Source organism: Passer domesticus, chromosome 1 (genome assembly GCF_036417665.1).
Source record: "Passer domesticus isolate bPasDom1 chromosome 1, bPasDom1.hap1, whole genome shotgun sequence".
NCBI lineage: Eukaryota > Metazoa > Chordata > Aves > Passeriformes > Passeridae > Passer > Passer domesticus.
The window spans coordinates 91,976,030-91,996,808 of NC_087474.1; the positions used below are offsets into that span (position 1 = coordinate 91,976,030).

At 45.1% G+C, this 20,779-nt stretch overlaps 1 protein-coding gene across 4 annotated transcripts; it reads right to left on the reverse strand.

Annotated features, from left to right (window-relative positions):
* Positions 1-11,685: 11,685 nt before the first annotated feature.
* FIGNL1 (fidgetin like 1) lies at positions 11,686-20,274 on the reverse strand. 4 transcript variants are annotated; one of them, XM_064429420.1, is made up of 3 exons: positions 18,994-20,086; positions 17,749-17,874; positions 11,686-17,647 (listed from the first exon to the last, which is right to left on the reverse strand). In XM_064429420.1, coding segments are annotated over exons 2-3 (2,079 nt in total). In that variant the 5' UTR covers positions 17,751-17,874; positions 18,994-20,086; the 3' UTR covers positions 11,686-15,570. The 4 variants fall into 4 exon arrangements, with proteins under 4 accessions (XP_064285490.1, XP_064285491.1, XP_064285503.1 ...); XM_064429421.1 differs by having other exon boundaries at positions 17,749-17,878; XM_064429433.1 differs by lacking the exons at positions 17,749-17,874; positions 18,994-20,086 and adding an exon at positions 20,207-20,274.
* Between the last annotated feature and the right edge of the window lie 505 nt (positions 20,275-20,779).

The window sequence follows — 20,779 nt, forward strand, 5'->3', positions numbered from 1 at the left end:
GTGTTGACTCTGTGGGAGGGGACACAAAGGAAGGTGAGGTGCAGTTAGACAGAGCCCCATGGGGAGTCCATCCATGCTGTCCCTGCACCATGGAGAGTCCCTCCCTGTTTTCCCTGAACCATGGAGAGTCCATTCTTGCTGGTCTCACAATCCCAGCTCCGTGGCCAAAAAAAGCCAGGCTGTGTCACCAGCCTGCCCTCACCTCCTACGTCAGGCAGCCTTGCTCAGCCAGCTCCAGTGAAGATCAGGTCCTGAACTGGCCACCCGCTATCCAGAGTGTCCCTGCCCATCCCAATCTCCCAGGTCCTGCAAGCAGCCGACCGTTGAGAAGTGCTTCCCCTCCAGCCCTTTCCTGGCACCCTTCCCTCCCACCAGCCAGATATGGAGTCATTACAGAACACAATTACTTCTGCATGTAGAGTCATGGTAATTCAAAATAAAACACAGAGAAATTATTTCTACTATTTGCCATAACAAAGGTGATTTCTCTGCGGGTGTCCCTGTTTCCTTCAGATTCCAGCACAGTAAATTTCACATCACATATTTAACGCAAACAAGAATCAATGTTTTTCTCACAAAAGGCACCATTTATAAAGTTTAGAAATATTTCCATTTGTTAAACTGTATTATTATGAACAAAATGAGATTTTAAAAAAAAAGAAAAACAACCCCAAAACAAGCCCTTATGGTATTGCAATAATTCTTTTACAGGTTCCTAAAATCTAAATTTTCCTTAAGTTCCTTAAGTTTTTGTGGTATAGTTTCCTCATAAACTATGTCTACGTAATATATGAAGGAACTAAGATCCTAGTTTCTTTGTTCCCCATCATAGCTGGTTCTCAGTAAATGAAACTACAGATTTCTATTTCAGCTGGTGACTTTTCTCCAAAACAAATATGTTCTATTTAATAATAATAATAATAATAATAATAATAATAATAATAATAATAATATACCAAAGGTACTATTCTCAACCAATGTTATTAAATCATTTAGCTAGAGAAATCCACAGATTGAAATGCAAGTTTATGTGCCTAAAAATCTGTTCTGTGTCTCTTATCTATTATTTTTCAAAGACTTCCTTCAAATCAACACATTTGTATTTTTTCCTACTCCAAAAGCTTGATTAAATTACATCAGAAACTGTGGCAGGGGCCATGATACAAATTGTTACACAGACAAAACCTACAGCTAACAGGGGTGAGTTATTTTCAGCCTCAAGTACTCAGACCAGCTTCCCAATCCATACATAGAGGCATTAAAACACCAAAACAGCATTAACTTGTCCTCAATAAAATGTTTTTGAAATCAAGAAATACACAAAAAGACACACAAATATTTTAGAGATACCAAAATGAGAACTCAGAGCCAGACCTGGAGCACATGGATCTGATAACGTAACAATTTCCTGGCTTTTTAACACTCCGTGTGTGTGAGAGAATCACTCAACATCGTACTTGGGGGAAAGGAGTTAGAAATGCTCCTGACTTTGCCAATACACTGAGGGTATTGCACTGCTTTTCTCAGCTTGTGAGATGGTCAAAAAGAAAGGAAAAGCTTTCACTGAAATCTTCATATTTCAGCAGCAACACCAGCAATTTGAAAACTGAAAATGTGGCAACTAGAATAACAAAATATTTGATTTCTGAACAAACTGTTCATGCCTGTCTTGTGGGTCAGATCTTCAGGGCATCCTTCCCTGCAATGGGCCAGCCAGGCTCTGTCCACTGGCACAAAACACAGGAAGCTTCTTGTCTGTAAGGAAAATTGTACATGAGAACAAATTCTGGTCAAAACACATAATGAAAGACAAAAATTCCTCAGACCTGGCCTGTGGAAGGCAACAGAAGTCTTAATCTTAACAGGACATCCATTATCCCAGTTTCTAAATTTTAATGCTTCTTTATTTTGGCCACACAGACTTTTCAGGACTGCTGAAGTCACTGGCAACAGCAGACAAGAAGCATTTCTGAAATCCTGCTGTAATGGCCAGTAGAAGCAGGGCATGCAGAAAACAGGAAGGACAACAATTTGCAAAGTTTCGCTGAAAGTGGGATAGCTGGAAGTGAGAAATCCAAAGCCAGGCTTCACACAGCGGGAGTTAATCGCATTTAAACAAAACAAGGCTGCACAAGCATGACTGAAACCTCGCTCTTGCCAAATGAACAGATCCCTGTTAACTGCAGTGAGATTTCTACTTCACTTACTGTTACAATTTTTTTTCTTTTCATATAGAGAAAGGTCTCACTGCTTTAAAGCTATCCCAGGACATGGAACAGTTCCTGGTTTTATCTGTCGTGACCACACGTATGAAACATGTGAATGATAGAGGGCAGCTGCTGCTGCTCCTACCGCTGGTGGTGGCGGCTGCAAATCACACAAACCAACGCCTTCCTGTCCCTTGGGAGAGAAGTGAAGGTTCTGGTTTATGAGCAGTTAGAGAATAAAAAAAGAAAAAAAAAAAAGTAGAAAAAAAATCTACACCTTGCAGCAGACAGTGAGCCAGGGGCTGGTGGGGGTGAGGAAGTTAATCAGCCCCAGGCAGGCTGTTCGGGATGAGGCCAAACAGATGGCTCGTCTCCGAAACGGCAAAACGGGAAGCAGATGTGGCCACCGCTTCTCCCCATGCATAACTGGGAACCAGCCAGTTGGTGAGGAACTTTGCATAACAAGGATAATTTGGTATCAAAACTGTCCCTAGAAGTGATCTGAATGGATCTGGGCACAGTTGACAGTTTTCACTTCTTGTTTCCCACTCAAGGTTCAACCAGATTAAATCTTAAATGTGACCTGACTGCTTGCCTGGGGTTGCTCTCAGCTCTCTTCCAGGGAAACCTCTGGTGGGAGTCCTCAGGTCTCCACTGAAGTTTTCAGGGCTCCAACCCTGTTCTCTGTTCAGTTAGTTGACATTTTAGTGGCCAATTTCACCATGCTCTGATTTTTCAATCTGAAGTCCATAAACTTTTCAGCAAGCAGAAGAACTGACCTTGAACTCATCTCCTCTATTTGCATGCCCCAAAACTCATAGAGCTTGGATACAGGAATGCCACGAGCCTGGGCTAACAACCCCTGTAAACTCCTTTCCAATAAGAACAAAGCCAAGGGCCCCAGAGGAGCCTGGCATCCCCTGCTGGGGAGAGATCATCTGCCTGAGAGAACAGGGGTAGGAGCAAAAAAGACTTACCAACATGTCAGAGCATTTGCACCTGTCAGCCCTGCATGCACTTTACCAAAATAACTGGGAAAATAACCTGAGTATTGAGGGGGCAGTTTAAAACATAGATGGGATGCATACTACAAGTAAAAGAGATGTTTTTCTTTTTCTATTCCTTCCTATTTTGTTTCAAATGAGATAGCAATGCTAATTTGACTACAGATTTACTTTGTAGTGTCCCTGTTACATTGACAAGGATTAAAGAAACTACAGCCTTAATATGTCATATAAATCAGAAGAGAGATCCACAGAGCTCTTAACATTAAGGGTTGCTCAAATCTGGATTCAAACACTCCAGGTTTATTTAACTGATAGTTGCAGTGTGCAAAAATATATCTTTATCACCTTGCAGAGATTCCTCAGGGTACCCATGAAAAAGAATATAGACTTACTCTCCATTGTGCTGAAGAAAAAGTAAAGGGTGTAAATACTTGCCAAAAACATATTTGTAGGCAGTAACCAAAGCCCTGTTACATGAATTTCACTTTTTTTTTAGCACAGCACATAAGCAAGTCCTGCTCTGAAACATTCACAAACTCTTTATTTTTGCTTTGCATCCAGTCACTTAGCTCCTGACTAATAATATAGATAGTGTTATATTTGCATAGTCTAGCAAATGCACATGGGAATTGTGCTGAGCACTCACATGTACGTAGGGGGCTTTTGGACTCCTTAAGTATTGGTACAAATTAGAATGGTTACTTCTGCTTTGGAAACATCTGTCTCTCCATCTCTCTGTAATCCAGGCTGAGACACCAACCAGTCTTAAAAGGTGTATTGCAATCATATCATGATATTATGATAGTACCTGACAGGAGAATTTCTTCTGCAGGAACCAGGGTAAAGCTGAGTGAGTGAGAATACTCAGGCTGCTGAGGAACACCTAGCACCAACAGATCCTGTAGCTGCTTCTCCCTGAGCCACAACTCCATCGTGTTTAACTGACCTTTAAACAAAGGTAGGATCCTGATCAGCAGAAAGAGCAGAGGAAGAAAAGCTCGAGTGGTTTTAGGGAAACAATGAAGTGCATGTGTTAATAGAACAAGTCATCTAAAATTAGGCATTTTCACCCATTTTCAAAATTAGGCATTTCCAAACCCCAGGCCAGGAGAGAGGGACTATAGGCATCTGCCTGAGTTTCATTAACTGCTTCTTGATAGCTTAACCATTGGTCATTGAAAGCAGGAGCAAATGTACCAGAAGTGATAGGCAGACCAGAAGGGAAATGAAGGGTGGTAGAAGATTGGGTGGAAAAATTAACATATCAAGTTCAGCAGTGAAGAAAATACTCTCTACCATAAGGGTTATTACTATGGAATTAAGAAAAGCCAAACCCAGTGCATTTCAGGGGAAAAAAGATTCCACTTTTCTTAATAGCAGCATGCCTATTATAGAGTGCCTACTCTACCAGGGGAGAGTTGCCCTCTTATCTTGATTATCCTTAAACCTGAAATCAACTTCTGAACTAAAACTATTCTTTTATTTAGATCTAAGTCACAGCTCCCTACCCCCACCCCTGCTAAATCCAGGCAGCCAACACAGGAGCTCCCCCTATACATTCACACTTCCTTTTTATTATCTTCTGACAAAGCAGAGAACTGTGTGATGCAAGTCTTTTTCAATAATTCTTTTGATGCTGTCATTAATTTTTTTTTTAAATATATATATTTTCTTACTATCCCATTCTCTGGAGTTACAGAGTCCTGGAGAATATCCATGTTTGTTTCCAACACAGCAGGTGTGTAGCTCTATTGACTTCAGGATGAGTGTGTGTCTGTATGTATAAATTACAACAAGTGGAAATTACTTTGAATCAAAAAGTGATATAATTTCTTCCTGTTATCTTTAAATTTATTTTATGGTTTCCAGAATTCATGATACTTTTTCTGAAAGGTTGTAAACAGCAGCACTAGTGTGAAACAGCTACATCCTTCCCTCCCCTGAAAGGGAAATTGAAGCACAAAACGTTCCCTGAATTTCTTATGCAAGCTCGTGCAATAGGTTTTTGACAAAATCAGGATTGGGAGCCAGGTCTTCTAATACTTATTTATTCTCCAGCCACAGAGAGTGGTGGCTCTTTGGTGGACAGTAAACTCAGGAAACCCCACTTGCAGACCCTTGCACAAAGAGCTAAGAATTGGAAAAAGGCCACAAGACTGAGAAGTCAGGCTTTACATTACAAGTGTGTGTGTGTTTGTGCACATGCACTGTATGTGTAAATATTACTTGTCTAATTCAAAATTTTAAATAATTTATATATTTTTAACCAAGAGCTACCAGTTTTCCTTCCACATCTTTGTTAATGAAAACCTCTTAGGTTGCCTATTTTCACAGAATATTTTGACCAAACACACCAAGATACATAATCTGTTCCATGATTAGCTGTCGAAGTTAGACAGCTTTTGCCTTGCAAATAAATGCCTTTCAAATGATAGAAAGACATAGATAAAAAAGGAAGCAATGTTGGGACAGGGGCTCCCTGTCTGGCATACAGCCCTGTGGGCCCTCTTTCCATTTTTCTATGGATACATAATGTTCTGCTCAAATATCTCTTTTATGTGACCAACTGATTTAACAAGTTGGGATGCTTTTCTGAACCTTCAAAAGTACGACACAACATTACTCCATTTGCCCTCACAAAAACGTCAGGAAAGAAACTTAAAAAAACCCAAAAAATCAAAAAATAAAATAAATAAAAAAACCCCAAAAATAAACAACCAAACAAAAAATAAATCAGCCTATGAGGGCTTTACTTAGAGGCTCATTTGCAACGGAAAAGATGAGGCTCACCCACACTTTGCACAAATAGGAACGTGCAAAATAGAAACTTCAGATAAGCTGTGGAAAGAGGGTGGGATTTCCAGAAAATAGGGAAGAACTTGTTACACCCTCCTTGTCTAACTTTGCAGGATCACCACAGCTTCTCTGGAGAAGCTGTACGTGCCGAGGGGGAAAGCGAAGAGCTTTCCTTTTGGTTCTGCTTCTCCTGTATAAACTGCTTGCCTAATTTCCTTTGCAATCAGGGAAATATTCAACTCAAACCCCATCATTTCCACATCTGCTTTTGCTACAAAGTCTCTTGCTACTTCCATAATTTTATGTCATGAATATTGTACCAGGACCGTAGTCCTTCTCCAGCCCAGGACTGCATTAGTGCTGAGCAAGTTGGAGCCTTCAGGGCAGGGGGAAGAGGGAGAGGCTGGAGCCACTCAGGCCCACAGCACGCCCTGACAAGTCTGCTAGCATGGGGTTAGAAAAGAAATGCCCAGGAGAAACAAATGCCAGGAGGTTTGGTGGCAGCAGAGAGGTGAAAATTGGAGGAGTGGGCATTAAAATACAAAAAATAATTTCTTCAGGAAATTGCACTTCTTGGCTTCTTCAGCCTAAGCCTGCCTCTGCACCAGGAAAGCACTGGGAGGAACAAAGATAGGCGTGAGAAACATTGGCTTCTGCAGTGAGCTTTTCAAAAAGTTTTGCAGCAGTGATAAGGAAAAAAAAATAACATCAATAATATTACAAATCGTCACATGCAGTCAGCACGCAAAAAAATTGGCCTGGAAAGAGCTAGCCCAAAAATGAATATTACAGAGAGGGGATTTATGGGGTTTTTTTTTTTATGGTAGTCTCATATCAGTTTTAATTTTATTATGTATCAGGAGAAAGAAAATAAATAGGGAATTTGGATTGGTGTGTGAGCATCTCAGGAAACTACACAACAAATTTCTGGACCGCACAGAGTACCTTGGCGTGCACAAAAATTAAGTGCAGGATCCAGGAGTGCCCCTCTTCGCCTTGCCTGGCTGGGCAGGAGGCTGTGTGACACGGCAGAGATGCTGTCACCATTTCCTTTCCCTTCCCGCAGGCCGCTGCTCTGTAAAGCAACACTCCCTCCGAGAAAGGGAATGGCAGCAGCTTTTCCGGCTTTCCCCCGGCCGTCCGTCCATGCTGCCACGCTGTGACGTTGCTTTTCCAAGGATTTGCTGGGCGCTGCTGTGTGGAAAACCAAATGCGTGGTCCCGAAATCTGTTGGCTCAACAAAAGAGATGGCTGAAAGGAGCAGCCTGACGGAGAGCGTGCGCTTCCTGTTGTTGGCAGAAAGCGAGACTTCACGCTGTTCCCCCTCGCTTCCTTTAAAAACAGTGCCAGGAATTGATGTAAATTGGCTTCAGAGCATCTGACCCACAAAGCAGGGAAGTGAGAAACTGCAGGACTCAGGGAGACAGAGCAATATTGGCCACCTATATCTGAATATAGACGGGCTTTTACCATCCTGGAGCAGCGATCCTGGGCGGCTCCAGCGATTTCCCTCGAAACGTGCGCACGGGGCTGAAGCTCCAGCGGCTCCAGGACATTATTTCTCCAGAGCCAAGTGCTGCTCCGGCCACAAAAGCTCCTCTCCAGCCTGCTGCCCGGAGAGCTCAGTGGGACCCTGGCACAGGGATCACCCGCAGAGTTAACTCCTTGCCCAGCGCCAAGGAATGCTGGCATCAGGAGCGGGTCCTGCCCCTGCCCGGCCCTGGTGCGGCTGCACTGCGGCTTCCACCTCTGGGACAGCTCTGGGAGCAGCCAGGGCCTCTGCTACCAGCCAAAACCCACATGGATCCAGACTTCCCAGCTAATTGCACTCAGCTCCTGGTACCTGTTGTGTATCCACATGTCAGTGCACTTCCAGGATCTTCAGCCTGGGAGACTGTTCGTATCTGCTCATTTATTCTGTTATTAAAATGTCCAAGATCAAGCATCAGTTTAAATACAAATGCACCGCACCAGGATTTTCACCTCTTTCCCAAGCCCCCGTGAATGTTTTTAAAGAACAAACCAGGCAAAACCTGCACCGGGAATCACAAAAATTAACTCACCTTACATGAAGTGGGAATTTGCAGATTCCTTATAGTCCTTTCCAGACCCATAACTCTATGATAATGCTATTTTGGCTTCACAGCTATGACCCAAGCTTATATGAAATTTCTGAGACACGAAGTAAAATTAATCTTTTAGAATCCTAGCTTTGTTAAATAGGAAGTTATAAGTGTCAGCCTGGTTTTCACAGCTCCTTCAAAACAAAATCTTAAGAATCTAAGTCCACACAACAACAACAACAACAACAACAACAAAACCCAATAAATACAATAATTAATAAAATTCCAGTAACATGTCATTGACACTGGATTATTTTAAATGACAAAAAAAAGAGGAAAGAATATTGACTACCCTCGGCTTTCCTTATATAGATGGCCTTCTTTAGGAAAAGAACTCCATCTGGTGGTAGGCTAGAAAAAAAGAGCAACTCAAACACTACAGCTGTGCTCCTCTCCCTGGAAAAGACTGCTGTTACTGGAAATGGAGAGGAGTCCCAGGGACAACTATTTCTCCATGAACTTCTAAGATTTATGCAGGATAGACTGAGCAAAGCATGTTTCAGGCTTGTCCCAAATGCAGGCAGAGCTAAAGTTTTGGGCTCACCTGGCTCCCACACCCTGCTGCACAATTTCTGCTGCTGACAGCGCTGGGTGAGACATTCCCAGCCTGTGGAAAATGAGGAGCAGCAGCAGCAGTGCCACTGCCACCTGTATCCACAGGCTTATGTGTCCGGGATACTGGGATTCACCCACAGCAATAACTACATCCATTCCTCCCTGGTGATAAAAATAAGGCAGCATTGCTTTTGCACTGCTCTTAAATAGACTTTCAATAAAGACTCTTAAAACATGGATTTTTTTTTTTTTTAAGGGATTGTTCTACATTCCCTGGCATGAATTCCCCCTACTCTGGGGTGACTAGAGGCATGAGTTGTACTACTATTTTTAAATAGTTGTACTACAACTATTTTTAAAAGCTCACGAAAACCAGTTTTCATTAATGAAACCACAGTGGAGCAGTCCCCAGTGTGCTCAGCCTTGTCCCTTCTGAGACATTTACAGACAGAGCATTAGTGTGTATTTTCAGCAGACGACAGCAAAAGTTTCTGAAAATTTGATCTTCTGTTTCTCTGATGCAAAACTTCTGGTTTTGGAATGACTTCTGATATCACAATGTTTTAATTATCACATTTAATTTTTTTCAGTCAGCTCAAAGACTCACTGTCATATGACAGTAAGGCACTGCATTAAGCAGGGTGGAACCTTTTAAATTTAGCATTAAAATCACTGAAAAAAAATCACAAAGTAGGTTCAGAAAATAATGAACTGATCACAGAATTGTCACCACAAGATTCTTCTTTCTCTCCAGTTGTAGCTAAGCCAGCCCAGAGGTTCTGTGACCTTTTTGAAAGTGGTTTTCTTTTTCTGCTTTGTCCCATCACCACTAGATGTATATTTTTATAAAACAATAAGCCATTGACAGGTATTGCAAAATACATCATCAATGACAAAACAGCCTGAAAGTACACATTAATTTGTGGTTTTACATGCAATCAATCTCCCCATCCACAGTACTTTTACATTTTCTCTGATTTTTCTCTTTTTCATTGAGAGAAGCTGGCATCAGAATAGCTTGCAGACACGAGCTTCCAGAGTTTGTGGCCTCTCTGGAAAACAATTCTCCATCACTTAAGAAAAATCAGGAGTTTCTACAATGCTATGTAAATTACTATATCCTTCACTATACCAGATATCTATCCATTTTGTTGTGCAAATAATTGGTGTGCAAAAAATACAATATATCAAGTGAATTCTTTTTTCTTTCTATACTTGGTAAAAAAAAAACAAATCCACAGGTCAAATAAATTCTCCTTCTTCAGAATATTGAATTAAGTATGTGAGCACGAGCCATTTCATAACAACTCTTGTAAGAAATCTCACTGGTTACATCAGACCAGCAGGGAGAAGTAGTCACTAGTTGCAAGTGTCACAACATAAAATTACTCATTTGGGAAAGGAGAAAACTGACTTGTAGGTCTTCACCACCACTGAGGAATATTTTGGGACTGGAGACATTTATTAATCAAATGATCCTGCACAACAGGTGTAGGTGGAACTGCCCAGATGGCAGAGACACACTTGCCTTTGGCTGTAGGCAAAAAGTTATAAATGACAGTTTTACTAACACCAGTAGTTGAAAATCATTAAAAATCACTCTAAATTTAAAAGCAGAAGCCTAGGCAATTTAATCTTACTACATTTTAACCCACCGTACAGAACTCAAAACCTGTAAGAATTGAGTAGGAATTTTCACAAGCCACTGCCCAGAATTTTGTGATCTACTTCTGAAAATAAAAAAGCCAGCTTTTTTTTGTCCCCTGTGAACACACAATCCTTCCAGACAGTCTTTCAGAGCAATGCATTAGCAGGCTGGCCATCATTTAATTCTTGGTGCTCAGGTGTTTCCATTTTATAAACCTCAAAGAGAATTTCAGATCGCAGCATGCCAGTTCCTAAACCAGGCAAAATAACCTGAAACTGGAATTTTCTATCAGCACAGTTTAGGGAAAGCCTGGGATCCTGGGAGCTTTCCTCACGTGCCTTTGGTGGAAAGCCTCAAGCAGCCTGGCTGTGTTTGACTGCGCTGCACGCGCCGTGGCCAAAGCAGGATGTGACAAGATGTGAGGCACAACGGAACCCAAGATTCCACCCTACCCCTGACCACTGCAAACCAACCCAACTCCAACAGAGGGGCTCCCTTGGGCTCAGGGTGTTGTTTGGGAACCTGAGAGACACCTCAGCCGCACCCGAGTCACATGCACAGCAGCCTTGTCCCTGCTTGAGCTCGGACAGCTGAAGGTTCCCCTTTTCTGTTCCCCCCTTCCCTGCCCAGCTAACGACTCCGGTCATGCCTGGGTGAAGAAAGGGCAGCTGTTCCCCTTTTCCCCAGTTACCTACAGTAAGGAAGCACTGCCTCATCTCTCCCCAGCCAGAAAGCAGATCTTTTGTCTTTACAGCATCCTTTCAGCTTTCATTTACTTCCCTTGACCCTCAGTTTGTGCAAGAGAACAATATTGCCTTTTGCTTACTGCTTCATCTTTGCCACAAGAAAACAACTTAATATTCCTTTAGAACAGGTTATGTGCCTTGGTAATATGGGAATATGGACACAGAACACACCTTCTGCAAGTCTTTCTTGTGATATTTTCTGAAGATGATAATTATTAATTTTTTGTAACACCTTAGCCCAGTTAGCTGTAAAGCCATAATCAAAGTGCATTAAGAGCCAAACAAGCCATGCCAGAGATTTCACGTGGGTCTTTCCTGCAGCTGTGACAATGGATTCATTGGTGACTATTAGTGATGGAAGAGGGAGGCTCCTCTGCATAACTGTGCTGTTGAAACCAACCTGGGCAGGAGGGGAAAACACAGCAACTTCAGAGCAGCTTTGCTGAAAATGAACAATACAGTGAAAGTTCATCTACCACCCTGCACCCCTGGTCAGTCCTGCTCTGCTCCAGTTTCATCCCTTATCACTGACGAGCACTCTCGTCTGGGGTATCAACACTGAAGAGAGATGAGCACACAAAAGTGATCAGAACCAACAGGAAATTATTAAAAGGAGTGGAAGAGTGACTTTTATTTAGTACAGGTACTATTGTAGTGCCAAATTATGACATCTCAACTGTTTCAGGCACCTGCTCCCAAGGGGATAATCAAACCTTTCCCTGTGTCTGTGATGTGAGAAATACAGACAGGCTAAGGCACAGAACACTTGCATCACAGTAAGAGATGAGACATTGGGGAAGAATTTTACTCACCTTCAACCTTGCTGAAGAAGAATCCAGGCAAGAAAGCCACTTTATTAATGGCTAACACTAAACATTTACCACTCTGTGTTCACATTGCTGCATCTACTGAATATGTCAAGTCCTGACTGTGATCATATATCACTGCTATGGGAATGAAGTCCAAAAAGAGACCAAGGTTTTTTATAAGTACTGAATGTTTTTAAAGAACAAACCAGGCAAAACATGTACCAGGAATCCCAAAAATTAATTCACCTTAGACCAAGTGGGAATTTGCAGATTCCTTATAGTCCTTTCCAGACCCACAACTCTGTGATAATGCTATTTTGGCTTCACAGCTATGACCCAAGGTAATATGAAACTTCTCAGCTAATGGCACAAAAAAAAAGTACTAGAAACTCTTTAGTACTACAGCTGCATTATATATATGACATCTTACATGACTGATTTTCTACAGGTAAGATACAGAATGGTAACAAAATATTAAAAAGCAAGGCTAAGAAATGCGGGCTTTGGGAATATTGTGTCCGTATCTTTGCTACCCCACTTTTAGATGAATTGTTCTGTGCTGGGTGCAGGTGAGAAGGTGTCAGCAGGGGAGGGCTGCAGGGCCAGCCTCCTTGGCTGGCTCCAGCAGACCCAGGGAGCAGCTGCCTGCACTGCAGCCCAGGGGACAGCCCATGCTGCTTGGTTTGGGGGGCTGTTTTCCAGTGCCATGTTGGCTTGCGAGCAGTTCCATAATTTTTGTTAGAAGGAAATTGCCTTGTTTCAAAAGGACAATCTTAGTGATGCTCTAAGAGGCCAGTCTGCTTTCCATCCACTCGCCATTAGCAGGTGATGATCATTTCTGCCTCATCAGCTTTTTCCCCTACACGTGCTGGCACAGTTTTCTGCAAATGAAAATCCCCCAGGGGACTTCATACAGCTCTGAGACAATTTAGCTAACTCAAATCTAAGAAGCACTGTGAGTCTGAATTGCCTTGTTTATTAATAAGACCTGACTTTTCCAGGACTGCAATTATTTACCTTAAAAAGAAACTGAAAGATTGTGCACCCAACATTGCTGAACCAAAAAAACAGAGTTGTGCATTTCTTCTTCCAAAGATCAGCCAGCCAAAAAGAATAAATAATGAAGTACATAGGTTTCTGCATACACTAAACAGATCCATTAAAGTGGATTTATCTGCACCATTTCCCTTAAATTACAATCATGGCCTATTTCTGTGCAATTTTCTGTATTTTGTGAAATTATGTTCCTGGCAGTTGAATTGCTGTGTGGTGGCACTGTTACAGAGGGTTATGAAACTCCTCTTGGGCTGAAACTGCAAGTCCTGCTGGCTCTGAGCTCTGCAGCAAAGCCCAAGAACTCTACATGGCTGAAGAGAGGGTTGGGTCACCTGCATCATTACTACAACACAAAAAACTTTATCTAATATTCCCTTTCACTATTTTCATGTGTTTAAAAAAAAAAAAAAAAGGCATGTTCATGTAATTCTTGTAATGAATAATCTAAAAAGTAGGAGGCAGAACAACAGCCTTGTCTGGTTCTACTTTTATCTTGTTGAGAAGTTCCACTTTGCAGGAGACAAATACAGAGGCACAGAACTTTTGTCTCAGTCCTTGTCAGCTCAGGAGGAGCTTTATTCTCTGTCACCACGTGGATTCTCACTGGTTCCTCCTTATAGAGCACTTCCATTAAAATGTGAAAATCCAGATGCAGAGATGACCACAGAATGCTACATAGCACACCAGAATAAATTCCCAGCATAAATAAGGCAATTATTTAATCATATATAAAGCATTTATTAACCCTTGAGCAACCCTTAATTTGATTAAACAATTAAAATTCTCTGGTGCTTCATTCACTTGCCTGAACAATGAATTTAAAGAAATGTTTGGAGAAAGCAAAAATCTTACCCAGTATGTGTTTATAGCTCTCCAAAAGGGAACTTGTAAGAACAGACTTAATCTCATAATCTTCACCCAAGTGGCACAAAAGTCGATTGGTTTGAACCACATCACACATTTATTCTTTCAGAATAATCTAATTATTCTATTTTCACTGTCTCAAAAATGAAGATAAATTCCCATACCTGAATTTTTACATCTCTGCAAAACAATTTCTGATATATATCAGACTTTACTAAAATCATAAGCTATGAATAAATCTGACTCATTTGTTTAAATCAGGATGAGCTCTAAGAAATTCTAACCCTTCCAAATTATTCTGAATTCAAGGCTCACTGTAGTGTCCTGGGCCCTTTATTTTCCAAATGTCTTTAAAAAATGCTAGCTAAACATTCATCCAACTTCAGAGAAATGTGAGGAAGAGCAGCTTTTAAGCTCTGCATTTTCCCCAGTAGGAGAAAAAGTTCTTTAGAGAAGCTGAAAACTAAGCACAGAGAGCAAAGCAGCCAGCTCTGCCACACTGACAAAGGAATCCAAAGGAAAGATTTCCATTTATTTTCCTTTCAGGGGCAGCTGTGCTCAGCCAGTGGGCAAAGACAGGTTATGTGAATAAAAGGCTGTGCATTCTTTCATGCCTTAGGTAAGAATGCCAAATACAAGCTAGCCAAGAATTTTACCATTGATGCATGAGGACTTTTTAAGGAGCAGTGGAACCCAGGAGGGGTTGGGACAGGGATTTCTCCTTCCTGACCACTAGAGCCCAGCACTCTTGGAGGTCACCAGTGTGTGACACAACCCCCACACACTCTCCAGTGTCACAAGGACACCTCACTCACGGAGCCTTCAGACACTGCCACAGGATTCAAGTTTATCAAATACCCACGCCCAGACCCTGAGCCCCCTTGTCCTGCCATGGGGGGCTCCTTCCAAATCCTGTTCTTCGTCCTTGCCTGCTTGTGCAGCCCTTAGTTTGGCAGTGAGTTTTGGATCCCTACAGCACCCGGTTGCCCACACTGGCTACCCCACAGCTGGGCTGAGATCCTAAAGCCCCTAAGACCCCTGGCCTCTTCTCCACCTGCAGGTGTCCAGACCTTCCAATAAAACACACCCACACATGCTGATGCAGCACAGAAAGTAAGGTCAAGCAGAAAATCATCAAAAAAACTTTTTAATGAGAAGCTGGGAGTGACTGCAGTGATGAGCCAAAAGGCTGTCAGACAAGAGCAACACTCAACCTTCCTCTTTTGTCCCCCCTTCCATTTTTCCATACAAGTCCACATCCACCTCCACCCTCTCCTCCCAAACAAAGCACCTCTAACTGTTCTCCCCTATCCAGTTTTGCCATACTCCTACCCAAAATGGGCATTTCTGCTATTACTTGAATCCCTTACTGACACAGCCTGATGGACCTTGCAAGATTTCTCCAACACTCCTTTCAATTATTTGTGAGGTTTGATAACCTTCCCCTTAAACATCGGTGAAATTTGTTTCCATCTCTCCCAGCAACCTGTAAATGCTGTCAGCCCCTCAATGCCACTGCTGTTCACCAACTTCTCGTATCATGAGCAGCAGCTCCTTGTGGTCTTTTCAGCTGGCAAAGCCTCAGCCAGAGCCTGGACATCTGCCTGCATAACATGAGGAGTTTTAATTCCAGGACAGAAACAAAACAAAGTGCAGAGGCACTAAACTGCCACAGGTTTAATACATGGCGGTGCTGAAATCCTGAACTGCTGCTGTGCTGAAATCCTGAACTGCTCCTGTGCAACAGCTGTGATGCAGCTCATCTGCCGCAGCCAAAGGTCTGGTTCCAGGTTTCATAGAGCTCCAGGTCCTTGGGGGACACGCTGGGCCGCACTGTCCTCAGGGCACTCTCAAAGTCCAGGAACGAGATGGGCCGTACCTGCTCCGGCGTGATGGTTGCAATGTCCATGGACTGCAGGCTGCGGATAGGGCCCAGAGAGGCTTCCCGACACAGCTGGGTCATGTCTGCCCCAGAAAACCCGTCGGTTTTCTGGACTATGAGTTTGATTTCCTCTTCACTCAGAGAGCAGTGCTCCTTTGCCATCAGCCGGGTGACAATCTGCTTCCTGGCGGAGGCTTCTGGGAGAGGGATGTACAGTCTCTTCACCAGTCTCCTTCGCGCAGCTTCATCAATTTCCTGGGGTCGATTTGTTGCTCCAACCACCAGGATACGATCTTCAGAGGAGGTTGTTGCCCCATCTAACTGCACCAGAAATTCAGTTTTTATTCTCCTGGACGACTCGTGCTCTCCCTCTCCGCGCTGGGACAGCAGGGAATCGATCTCGTCGATGAAAATCACGGCTGGCTGCTGGCAGCGCGCCACAGCGAACAGCGCACGGACCATCTTCTCCCCCTCACCCACCCACTTGGAAGTCAGAGAGGAGGCACTGATGCTAAAAAAAGTTGCTCCAGACTGGCATGCGATGCACTTGCCTATGAGGGTCTTGCCAGTCCCAGGGGGGCCAAAGAGCAGAATTCCCTTCGGAGGCCCACGCAAGCCGGTGAAGATGTCCGGTCTCAGCATGGGCCACACCACTATTTCTTTTATGGTGGCTTTGGCAAACTCAACCCCAGCAATGTCATCCCAGCTGACCGGAGGCCCGTGGTCCATGATCTCGTGCATGATGAGCTCAACCATTTTTGGTTCTATGTTTTTCAGCCGCTCATCCACAGGCAGCAACGGGTCTGTTGATTCCCCTACGTGAGGCTTACACTGCGCTCCTCCATTTTCACTTCCATCTTGTTTTGGAACTGGAGGCACAAACTTGCCGAACGGACCCCGAGACCTGCCTGCACCCAGGGATTTTTTTATGCCTCCATATGACGAAACTGGTGCACGCTGGTTTTGAGATTTCTTTTGCTGATCCATCCACAGCTGTTCCTTTGCAGTTTTAAACCCAGGAGCACTGCTCTCTTCATTCCTGTTTCTCTGCCCTGAAAAACCATTCGTTTCTGTAGAAATGGAAGCCTGACATGGAGCAAGGCTAGGAACAGCTGTGCTGCCTTCATCAGCCAGACCATAGAATGCTTTTCTTTTCCCTGAATTTGCAGACCAGGCAGGTACAGCTGACTGGTTGAAAAGAGATGAATTTTGTCCATCACAACAGTTACCTGACATTTTCAGAGAACCACTATTAGTGGCTTCTTTACTTCCAAAGAGCGGAGTTGCCTGGAAACCTGGAAGAACCTGCTTGCTTAAGGAGGCTGAAGCGGCAGGAAGTGTGTCTGGAGTTCTGGTCACAGGAGGCACACTGCTCTGAAGGGACTTGGAAGATGAGGGATGCCCAAGAAGATCTGGTCCCTGACTCACACACTTTGCTGAGCCAGCAGTGAGCTCAGTCTCCCTGGTACTGCCCAAGACATGGAGTTTGGGAAGAGCTGGAGCCGTGGGGGCGCTGACCCCTTTATCACCTCGTACACGGGCATCTGTCGGTGCCATCTGAGAGCTCCAGAAAATTTTGCCAGCCTGCATCCTCTCTCGCACACACTTCAGTTCAAACACGTTCTCTGTTGTCAAGGCAGATTGCCACTTGTCACTGTCACTTTGCTGACATTTTGCCAAAGTCAAAATGTTTTCCGCGTAGTTGTTCACGCCGGTCTCTGCATTGCCAGAGTCGATAATCGCGGAGTATTTCTCTGCGTACTTCTTGAACAGGCTGGCAGCACAGACCTGGGAGATCTCCGAGTTTGCCCATGCATACTGAATGCGCAGGATCTTGGCACGGTATCCGTCTGCCTTCTGCCCGGGCGTGCAGGTGCCAGAGGTGACAGCAAAGTGACTTTCCTGCCAGTCACTCAGGTGCACCGCGCTGGCGGCGGGGGCCTCCATCGCTGACCTGGAACAGACAGAAAATACCTGCAGTTACAAAATGCCATTTCACACCATTTGCACCAGCTGCTTCCCCCCTTTCCCAAATACTTACACAGGAAAACCTACATTATCTGAACTGTGAGAAACAGAGCAGGAGGTCTTGCAAGCTACTTAGCCAGTCTGGACACTTTAATCTTTTCAAAAAGAAACCAGCTTTGTGGTGCAAAGGCATTTAGGCTGAGGTTCTCTTTTCTTCCTTGTCCAAAGAAAAGAAAAAAGTGGGGGAAAAAGAAAAAAGAGCGAGTTTGCTTCTAACCAGAGGTCTCCTGGGGAGGTAAGTAGGCTGCAAAGAATGGTAACAGATGGCCAAGCAAAAACTGGCCTTGTTAAATGAAATCACCAGTGCTTTCATTCTTATTTGACAGAATATGGCACAGTGCAGCAGAGGACAGAGGACACACCACTGTCAGAACGATTTAATCCATTACAGGGATGGTAATAAAAGTGAAACAATTAAGCTAGTAAGTAAAATTGCATGCAGTGTCTTGGAGGGGAGATAAAAATGGAATCAATAATCCTGAATGTAGCAAGCTTTCATATTAAGAAAATATTAGCAGATTACTAGAAAATGTTCAAAACCATTTCTTCTATTTAGAAGGCACTAAAAGGTCCCCATTTTACACTTTAGAGAACAAAAGGTCTTGTGTGTTTAAAGCAATCCTTGTTTCTCAGTTTCAGAAAGTGGAATTTAAACTCCTTTAGTGCTGGGTTTCTTTTAAGAAATAGGGAAGATGGCATTTGGCTCAGGAGGAGTATTTTGTTTGACTGGAAATGACTTGCCCACGTTCACGATGTACTTTCTTTCTCTGCAAAGTGTCATGTCCACATATTCTGCACACTTCACAGAGGGCGAGTCAAGCTGCAATCTGCTGGATCAGCTGTGGAGTGTGTAGGAGTGCAGATGTGCAATGTTCATGCAAGGCTGGGGAGACAGAACTGAAGGAATGCAGGCTGTGTGAGGGTGTCCTCCCTAATTGTTTGCAAAAAGTCTGGCAGCAGCATTAGACAAACAGAGAGCACAGTATGTTTATTGCTCATATGCTTATATGGTTACACACATGACAAATAACAAGGATGTAAATCATTTTGGTTTGAATATTTTTTTTTTTTGCTACAGCCCAAATTTGTAGAGCTGTTTAGAAAAGCCAAAATACATTTTACCTGCAAATCTGGCACCTCTACAAGCAAATCCAACTAAAACAAACAAACAAAAAAAACCACAGAAGTGAGATTTGCTCACTGAAGAGTTACTGCCAACTTTTGTACTGTGAGAAGTGTAACCTGCACCTAGAAAATTTGCTACAAACTCACATCATCATCCATCCCCAGCTGAGTGACAGATGAACAGGAGACAAAAGGCTGCAGCCTTTTACTTCTTTTCTCTAAATGGCTTTCACTGCGCATGTAATTTTTTTTTTATAACTGTTGAATCAAAAATATCTTAAGTGACATAAAAGCATAAATTCTGGAAAAGTTTTGCCCCAAAGAAATACTTCCATAATTCAGAATATCAAATCTCAAGTTCGGCACCACTTTCTTAAGGACTCAGTGGTCACCTTCATAGCAGTGAGGGAAGGTCATAACAAGTGACCAGTTTGAGATTTCAGTTTGATTATTCTCAGAATGGGGAAGGTTGGAAGGACGACAGTGGTCATCTGCTCCAACCTCCCTGCTCGAGCAGGGTCATCCAAGCACACATGGCACAGGATTGGGTCCAGGCAGTTCTTGAACATCTCCAGTGAGGGAGACTCCACAGCCTCTCTGGGCACCCTGTTCCAGTATGGTCACTCCCACTGTAAACTTCTTCCCCACATCCAGGTGAAACTTCCTATGCCTCGGTTTCTGCCCATTGCCTCTGGTCGCATTGCTCGGCACCACCAAGAAGAGCCTGGATCCACCCTCTCGACACCCACCCCTTAGTTATTTATATACATCTTAAACACCGTCGGGCATCATTCTCTCTCCCTGGTCCAACCCACACTAACAGTCCTCACAGCCTTACAGCTTCTCCCCAGGAGCGCCACACGCACACACGCCCAGCCAGAACAGCTCCCAGACGAGGCCGTGTGCTCCGTGCGCACGCCCGAAGCCGGGGCTGTATCCAAGCACGGCCACCAATGGATCTGGCACCCGGCTGCGCGCCCGCCTCAGCGCGGAGCGGGCGGGAGCGCGCCCAGCCCGGGAAACGCAGCCAGGTACGGGAGCACAGCCATGCCTTCACTGCCTCAGGCCGGGGACCCAGCCGGGGATCCAGCCGGGGATCCAGCCGGGGATCCAGCCGGGAAGCTGCCTAGGCATGGCTGAGCCCTCGCCGCCCCAACCCAGCCGGCGGCCACGGCCCCTCAGCTCGGGAGCCCTGGCCGGCCCGGCGGCGGGCGGGTCCCCCCTCAGGGCACGGGAAGCCGAGGCCACAGCCCCGAGGGGGTCCCGCCGCTCCCTCCCTTCCCCGTCCCTTCCCCGTCCCTTCCCTGTCCCTTCCCCGTCCCTCAGTCCCGGCCGTGCCGCTCCCGCGCCCCGCACCCACCGGCCGCCGCCGCCGCCGCCAACCGCGCGCGCCCGCTCTGCGCCCGGCCCCGCCCCGTGCCGCCCGCCAATCGGATAGCAGCGCGCCGGGAGACGCAGCCAATCAGAGTCCGGGAGGCCGGGCCGAGGGGGAGAGGGGCGGGTTCTCCGCGCCGACGTCACCGGCAGGGCTGGGAGGGACGGCGCGCGGTAGGGCGGGCGCTCCCTATTGGCTGCGCCGGAGGTGCGCGCCGACCAATGGGCGCGGGGTCCGTGCCTTGGGAGGCGGGGCCGGTCCCGCGCCAAGCGCAGCGCGTGGGGGTGCGCGCGCCTGAGCTGAGGGGAGCGGGGTGGGGGACCCTGCGCGTGCGTCCCTGCGCGTGCGTCCCGCGTGCCCTTCGTGTGCTCCCGCCCGGATCCCTCCCGGATCGCTCCCGTCCCTTTCGTGTGCTCCCGCCCGGATCCCTCCCGGATCGCTCCCGTCCCCTTCGTGTGCTCCCGCCCGGATCCTTCAGCGTGTTCCCTTCGCGTCCGTCCCGTGTCCCCTGGTGTCCCCTCCGCCCTTCCCGCTCCCTCCCGCGTCTCCCGCCGAAGC